Source organism: Adiantum capillus-veneris, chromosome 6 (genome assembly GCF_014529385.1).
Source record: "Adiantum capillus-veneris isolate H3 chromosome 6, ASM1452938v2, whole genome shotgun sequence".
NCBI classification, from domain to species: Eukaryota; Viridiplantae; Streptophyta; class Polypodiopsida; order Polypodiales; family Pteridaceae; genus Adiantum; species Adiantum capillus-veneris.
Window position 1 is genome coordinate 115,727,476 of NC_140936.1, and position 9,353 is coordinate 115,736,828.

General features: G+C 31.2%; 1 protein-coding gene and 1 pseudogene across 1 annotated transcript; one reads left to right on the forward strand and one right to left on the reverse strand.

The window, feature by feature from the left end:
• Nucleotides 1–1,324: 1,324 nt before the first annotated feature.
• LOC147456121 (uncharacterized) lies at nucleotides 1,325–3,770 on the reverse strand (annotated as a pseudogene).
• A 24-nt stretch (nucleotides 3,771–3,794) lies between these two features.
• On the forward strand, nucleotides 3,795–9,139 carry LOC147456122 (uncharacterized). Its single transcript, XM_086513813.1, has 4 exons — nucleotides 3,795–3,829; nucleotides 3,899–3,955; nucleotides 8,389–8,411; nucleotides 8,844–9,139. The coding sequence occupies exons 1-4, from the start codon at nucleotides 3,795–3,797 to the stop codon at nucleotides 9,137–9,139; spliced, it is 411 nt and encodes a 136-aa protein (XP_086369939.1).
• Nucleotides 9,140–9,353: the final 214 nt, after the last annotated feature.

Genomic DNA, 9,353 nt, shown 5'->3' on the forward strand with positions numbered 1-9,353 from the left:
TCCTAATGTTATTTGTAGACAAAAAAAGGAGAAATTCTTCATGTTGAAGATATTGGAAGCTTCCAAGTACAGTGGTATCTTGTTGGTGATCTCAAGACACTCAAGTGCATGTATAACATTGCAAAAGGTGGTATCTCTAAATCACCTTGTCTATATTGTATGAGCGAAGATCATTCTATGAGCTTGAAGTAGCACAACCAAAAACCCTCTAGAGCTGATGATGATCCTAACTTTCGCACCATTCTTGATATTCCACTTTCACATGTCCATATATGTATTTTTTATGCATTGTCAGGATTCTTGAGAAGTTTGTATATTTATACATTGAATATCCATGGAAGTTGAAGCCAAAGACTCAATCAAGAAAAGCAATTGAAAAAATAGAGTAAATACTATCAGATATGGGGCTCCACGAAGGTAAAGTAAACATAATTTCTTGTCAAAAGCATTGAACAAAATCACATGAAGTTCCAGAAAAACCTTCACTTGGAGGTGTGAAATCTTGCAAGTTTTTGTCATTTCATGGTTAACTGGGAAAAATCAACAAGAGTCATAATTGATCAACGGTAAAGTATGAGAAGTGGAAAAAGCTTCATAATGCTATTAAAGACCATGTTGATAATTGAAAGGCTCTTTATGAGGTTTTCTTCTTACTTGACAAGAAAGGATGGATAGACAATGACAATATGAAATTAAAGCTATCGCATCAAGATTTTGGTAAAAGTATGCAAGGTGCATGGAGTTATCAAAGCATTACCCAGTACATGGTAATTCATACTTTTCTTCTTCTAACCTATTTGATTTGTATAAATATAATTTTTATGACATACAACATATTTTACACAATCATATGCCCTGGTTCACAAAGCAATATGGATGTCCTGCCGTATGGTCCACTCAAGCAATGGAAAAATACCATTATCAAGCCCATGGAGCATACTTTTGACACACTCAGCATGGCAGAGCAATGAAAAGAGCAAACAACTTTAATGAAGTATTTTTTCTATAGAAGAGTCTTGCTATGAATAAGGGAGAAGAGAAGTTCTACAAACAAAAAACAAGCTCTTGCAATCAAGATATCCAAACAAATTCAAAGATGACAAAGCTGGAAGGATTCTATTGCAGAAGCAACCTTACATCAATGGAGATCTAAGAGAGTGAGGGATAAAAAAGTTTGGATTCTACCTCAATATCCAAAACACATTCTATAAAAGTGTATACTTAGTACCAATCTATTCCAAATGATATCTTCAATGTCTTCAATATCTTCTTGACTTAAACTTTAAGTGTCCTCTTTGTATTCAACCTTCGTCAAATCATCGTGTCAAAGTAAAAATCATTTTCTAGAAGGAGAAATCTCTCTATAATGTTTAATTCCCTTTGCAAGATCATATCCAGTATATGCTAAATAACTTCCTCCAAGTGATCCTTGCATTGCATGACCATATCCAAAAATCATTGATACACACTCTTTCTCCAAAAGGCTTACTTTGGTAGCATTTGAATGAAGAGCATAGCCACCAAGACACTTTGACAATGTGTTGTATACGAAGAGAGGTATATAGCCATCAAAGGATTACTTCACGTGACAAATAACTAAATCAGGACAAGAAAGGTACTTAATGTAGGCTTCACATCACCATCGTTGGTAAGATCAACAACTCTAGATGACCGTCTTCAGAACTCATCTTTTGGTGGTGGAATCTACAAACATATAAAATCAATTAATCATTAGAAACAATGAAAGAAGAAAAAAACTTTAGCTTATACAAATAAAGTGCTTACCGTAATATTGTCATCTGACACAAGTTGATTGTCGTTCCAAAGATTTATCAAACCAACATTTTGTATTTTGAGAGCTGGCTCTTGAATGATTGGTACATCTTTATCTTGTTCATCTTCATTTTCACAATCCGCTTCTGAAGGATGAGAATCCGTTATATTCTCTTGTGCATTGAGAAACTCTTCTTCGGTAGGCTATTTATATTGAAGAGCTTCATTGAAAGTTGAAACAAATCTTCAATGCTTTATGAGGCTCAAAGAAAAAATCCAACTTGCTTAAAAGAGGATATTTTTCTACAAATTCTTTGTATCTAGCTAGCTAGATCTTCATTGGTCCCAACATTATAGCTCAAGTGTTATGCCAAAATATTATACAATTCATCCTCTTGTAAGCCAAATGACCTTTGGATATCTAAAAGAATTATATATTCTCCATGACCAAGAGGAAAGAATGGTAGAATAGGCAAGGGAAATGTTCTGTCACAGGAACAGAATAATAGATATAGACAGCAAAGACAGAGAAATAGATCTTTCTATTGATAGTGTTTGATACAACAGAGGAGAAATAAAATAAATGGTATGGGTGCACTCCGTTGTACGGAGCTCGAACCTCCCGACCACCCCCGAGCTTCAGTTCGCTTGCATGCAGCGTCTCACTCGCACTCGCACTCGCTCTCATACCAATTGTCACAGGAACAGAGTAATAGAGATAGACAGCAAAACAGAGGAAGAAATCTTTGTATTGATAGTGTTTGATACAACAGAGGAGCAAAATATATGGGCGCACTCCGTTGTATGGAGCTCGAAACCTCCCGACCACCCCCGAGCTTCAATTCGCTTGCATGCAGCCTCTCACTCGCACTCGCACTCGCACTCGCAGAAGAGAGATCAGTGAATGATCCCCAAAACGCACCACCCGTCCTTCTATTCTAATTTTTCCTCCAAAAGCATACGACCTCTCAAAATAGCCGCTTTTCTATTTTTGGTGTTCAGTCGACTCGACTTGCACGCCAAGTATACCTGCGAGAACAAGGTAAAAACGTGATCGCGAAGCGATCCGTAAAGGTTAGATTTTTGAAACTTTTTTAGTTGTCTTTAACTGAACGTAACTCCCAAACGGAGCCAAAACAGCCCAAGTCCGTCTCAAACAATCTTGTTGCCCTCGCTGCGCTCTTCGACGGCTATGTGATGGAAAATTTCCATAGCCTGCTCTGATTTGCTGAAAATCAACCTGCAAAACAACATTTTCTACAAAAACGATGCAAAAATAGAAAATCCTACTTTTTCCTTAATCTTTGGCCCTCAACGCGCATCAAAACATCGAAATATCTAAAGACTCAAAGAACCAAAGTTGTTCCTTATAACGTAGGCTTTAATCGCTTCATACATCACTTTTTCAAAATCTCACGTTACACCTTCGAAAATGCCCCAGAAAGTGCCTTCTGGATCAAAAAATTTTATTGGACGAAAACAATCCACACATCCTTCTACACAGTGGACTAACTTGAAAACGACCAAAACTTCCTTTTAAAAAAAAAAATTTGCTAAAACACCTCAAAATCAAGTCGTGTTACCATCTCCCCTTTTCAAAATTAACTCTGTCCTCAGAGTTGGAAGAAGGGAAATTCTCTTTGCAAAACACTAAGATCAACCCATGATGCATCCTCTACTGGATAGGGACACCACGATTGAGGAAGCGAGCGAGGAAGGTAAGTGCTCTGAAATTCCTATGAAATGTATGACAACGTCTGTTCATCATTGAAGGGCATCCATTATAAGAATTCGGGGTAAGATAGGAACTGAAATTCTGAATTTTCTCATTGATTCGGGTAGTACGCATTGTTTTATGTCTAACAAGCTTGCGCAGACTCTGAAATTGAAATTCTGATTCCCACATTAGGAGACCTATAGAATTGGCCAACGGGAAGAAACATTATACACAGGGTCATATTCAAAACTCACATTTTTTGCGGAACAAAGAGAAACATTCGGGAGAATTTTATGTTATTGGCATGGGTGAACGCGATGTAATTTTGGGAATGGATTGGTTGGCTGCGTTAGCATCAAATTATATATAACTCTATATTCTAACTTCTTAAGTTTTACCATTTGCTAGTTTACAAGAAGCTCTTCAACATCTACAAAGCAACTTAACATTTGACTATAACACAAGGTATGTCATATTTAAGAATATTTTAAACACACATATAAAAACAGATTTTAATCTTAATATTTTGATAACCACAATAAGATCAAAAAGATTTTCTTTCCAAATTAGAATATTAGTCTAAGCTCAATACAAATAATATACATATCGATATAAATATTATGAAATCTTAAGGTCACCAAATATACAAAATAATAATAAACAATACGTAATTGAAGATGAAAACAAAAAAACTATTACCCACGAAGAAAGCATCCAAACTAAAATAAAAAAGCAAAGCATACCAAGATTATAAGACATTTACGTAGAAAAACAAACTTACTTCCAACTTTTGACATTTTTAATTTAGATTTTGATTCATGGGTAAATGTTTGTTCTAATTCAATCAAATCATATAAATATTGTTTCAATTGTGGAAACTTGTTTTTTAAGTATGAAAAACAAAACTTAAAATATATAGAAAAAACAAATACCTATTTACGAGGATATGAAGTTTCTAATCTATATCTAACATCATTTCAAAATAACAAACAAGACAATATATAAATTTATAACTGCTCCAAATGTTTTCAAAACAACATTAGAGGAAAATATTGGGTAACTTATCACCTGACTTATATAAAAAAAATACTAACAATGAACGTACATGAAGTACAAATGCTATCTAATTTAGATATCTCTTTACATATCAGTAAAAAGATAACATCTATAGCCATAGGTAATATAGAACAAAGATCATTATTAGATAATCCTGTATTTTCATATCAAAATAGTAATGATTTATTAAATATTCTAACAAAAAACTCACATGACATAAACACATTATTGCTCTTTTTAGTAAAAAATAATCCATTAGTAAAAAAATTCTATACTATATATGAACAACCACAAAAAACTTTAGCAATTCCTATAATTCTTTCTAATGAAATTACTACTTTACTAAACAAACATGCATCATCTTCTCCTTATGACTTAATGATAGTAGCACACAATACAATTATCTAGGTATCTTAGATCAAGTAAACAACACACAACTAAAATCACAATACAAAATAGGTAAGTTATCTCATGGTGGGGTTATGTATGAAAGATTAAATTAAAAAAAAATCATTAACTTATATGCAAGTTTAGATGGAGTATCTAATTTAGAAGATATTACAATAGAGAAAGCCCTATTTCCATTTCTTTTTCCATTAGGATATGGAGCTCATGATGGAGCTTTAAAATTTCATACATATCTAAAAATGAGAATAGCCTCATTCTTCTCAATATTCACTTTATACAAGCCATACTTATTGATGATGTACCAACTACGTCAAGATTTGATAATAGCAAATTCAACAAATTTAACAATGCTACAATCAGATATAGATAAATTCAAACTAAAAAATCCACATGCATGTGAGCTAGATACCATACGTTATATCATAAAACACAATATCTCTTATTCAATTCCAGGCTCTCCATCATGGTATCGTAAGAATTTAAAAGATTTATTATGCATGGTAGAGTCATTTGGTTTACCTAACTTCTTCTTAACCCTAACTTGTGAGGAAGTATCCTCTAGTAGATGGGTAGAAATAGAGGATTTAGAAAAAATTATCCAAAAGATAGACTTAAAACTCAATTGAACAGATTGTCCATCCGAGTGCATGATGATTTTTCACAAACGATTACATACATTTCTAAACAAATACATATTTATTCCTAATGGATTATTAGGTACCATCAACCACTATCTAATACGATATGAGATACAAAATAGAGGTTCACCACATGCACATATAATGCTATGGGTAGATTCAAATGATATCGATCGAATATCTTTAGAGATAGACAGCCATATACCTTATTTACATACAATAAATAAATTTGATCCAACATCAATTGAATATAAATTGCATAACTTAGTTATCAAAAAACAAATACATAATTGTAGAGAATCTTGTAAAATAGAATTACAAAATAAAAAAATCAAATGTAAATATGGATTTCCATACGATATTCAAAGTAATCCTAAGCCAATTATTCATGAACAAACTTAACGATGGCTTTATTATAGACCAACATTAGAACACAGAAATGTGGTCCCTTATCATACAGGAGTATTATTGTTATGGCAAGCCCATATGAATATTCAAAAAGTAACCAATACAGGATTATCATATCACTTACTAAAATATGCATTGAAATCAGAACCTACAGGAAAAATAGATATCGATTTAGAAACAGTAAAAACATTAGGATTAAATAATATTGATGATACAAAACTCAAACTAATATCTTCTTATGTATTAGCAAAACCAATATCAGCAACTGAAGTAGCCATGGTGTGTTTAGAGATACCAATCATAAAAAAATCAGAAAAGGTAACTTATATAGATTGTTCACCTCCTAAAAAAAGACAAAAATATATACAAAATTTGTAAACCTCTATACTACATCCAATTGATCTATATACAGCAAGACCATTAGAATTGGAAAGCTTAACGTTTTATTCATACTTTCGTCACTATAGAATTAACAAAATACTCAAGCATACAACAAAGAAGATATGTAAAATGCATGATTTATTTGGAAATGAAATAGAAGAGTATAAACAATTAGTAAGATTTACCGATTTTCACCCTGTCCATCAAATGGAAGGTTTTTTTTTTACTATTCTATTAAAACATATACATTTTCGTAATGAAAAAGAATTAATCTCAATTAACAACACAAAAAAATATTACTTTTTAGAATGTCAAATACGACAAATAATAAAGAATGAACAAGACATAGAGAATCTAGTTGGAAATTATTCTCAATTACATCTATTAATCGATGAATCTAGACAACAAATTACAAATCAAATACTTCAAATGAATCCCATACATAATTTAGAAGAACATTTAACATCAAATGATTTTATAGAAAAACACACCAATATTAAAATTGTAGGAGAGAATCAATATGATCCAATAATACATCTACAAGAGCTTAAACACATAGAAAATACAACTTTGACTAAAGAGCAAGAACTAATATACAATAAAATTTTTGAAAAATCGGGTGGGTTACATATAATCAATGGAACACCTGGATCTTGGAAAACGTTTCTAATTCAATATATCACATTTAAATGTATAACCAAAAACATAGGAGTCCTCCTTACATCAACCACAGGAGTAGCAGCTACAAGACTTTGTCGATCAGCACGTACTTCACATTATTTTTTTTGTTTACCTAATAAAAATCAATTATTTCGTTCTAATTTAGAACCAAATGATATTCGTTCAATTAAAATAAGATCTTCTGATGTAATTATAAGTGATGAAATCTCAATGATGACATCACAAATATTACATACAGTTATACTCCAAATTTCAAAAGCTTGTAATTTATCTATGTTAGAAATATTTAACACTAGAAAACTACTTCTATTTGGAGATATAGCGCAATTGCCTACAATATGTAATTGTAAAAATAAAGACTTGATATGCCAAAAATGTGTAATAACAAATTCTACATTTTGGAAATTAGCTATACACCACACATTATATACCTCAATCCGTCATTGTTCAGATCCGGACCTCATTGAATTCTTAAATATAGTCAGACACAGTAAACCATCTAAATCACAAATAGATAAATACTTAAAAGATACATTTATACAGGAGAAAGATTTAGAACAATATATAGATAAAGACACAACTATATTATGTACACATAATAAAGATATCATATACTATAATGACCTCATATTATTAAAGATATTCAACCATTCCAATATATTCAATATAGATATTTGTACAACAGCACATCATATACCATAACTACAACATTGAATAAATGATACAGAATTTCATACCCTATCCAAAGTAGCAATAGGGCATTAGTAATGTTTACACAAAACATAGATCTAGCAATAGGTATAGCTAATGGAACTTTTGGGACAGACATAGATATTAAATATAACAATATAACATCTATTATAACAAAACTTATAATACGTGTAAATCATACACAACAAAATGTAACTATTAAAAGATCTAAATATAAAAAAAAAACATACAATGGAACATGGTATCATAAAACATCTTTTCCACTAACACTAGCATATGCAATGACTCGACATAAATCCCAGGGATGTACTATCTTTGGTAAGTCATTGTTAATAATTCGAAAATGTTTTTCTCCTAGAATGTTATATGTCATGTTGTCTCGATCGACTAATCGAAAGAACATAAAAATATTGAATTCAATAACAATCGACGATTTCTAAATACAAGTAATAAACCACTATATATATGAAGATTATTGACTTACAAAAGTATACTCCAAAGATTAAAACAAAGGTAACGTATGACTAATTATTTTATATCAAACTTAAAATGCTATAATTTATTACTAGATTGATATAAAAAAACTATTAATAAATTCATTTTTATATTTTTCAGATTGAAAGCTAAACAATATGGAGGTAAGGTTTTATCTCTAATCACATACTTCAATATTTATAACCTTAAATGTATAAATTGTGTTAAAATATATTAGGTATTCAATTCTATCAAAGCTAAACCAAAACCCACAATAGACCTACAAGAAAAAGAACAAGAAGAGCAACGAAAATAAAAAAGGCAACACAGAGAAAACTTCTTCTTAAGAATCAAACAACTTAAATATGCAAATATCTCGGGACGTGATCCAATAAATTACATTTATGGCTGGCCATCTTATGATGAGCTAAAACAATATATGGACGCAGCCGACAATATGTTTCAAACATGGAAAAAAACACATACTACTAAAGAACTCCCTGTAGATGGTAAATAATTCAGCTTATGTTTTAAAAAAACTACTTCTATTATTCATAATTTGAAATATAATTAATTCAAATACAATTACTTTGCAGGTCTAACAATACGAATTCTTAAGATATTCAAAGAAGATTTACCAAATGAAGATATAATGCTTGAGCGATACGAAGCTCAAGCTTTACTAGATAAACACACGAATGGAATTTCAACGTATGCTATGAACTTATTGCAGTTTGGCTACAACATTCCATTAGACTCTTTGAAAACTCTTGATAATAGACTAGCTTCAATCATTCTAAAAGAGTATAAGCAACTATACAACGTAAAAAACAAACAAGATCCAATCACTTTGGAGAGCATTACATCATCACTAGATATGGAATTTGCATGAAGACAATATGGCACTACTTGCAACTTCTTCATTACTATGAATCAAAGCAATGGTATAAAATCATAATTTCTTCTCTATTTATAAATGATTATATTCTTCAAACTAAATAAAAAATTACATACCATTGTTTATAGATATGGATATAGCTAATAAAGGAGAATCATCTTTGCAATCAACTTCAATACCTATAGATATTCCATCCACCAGTCAAGGT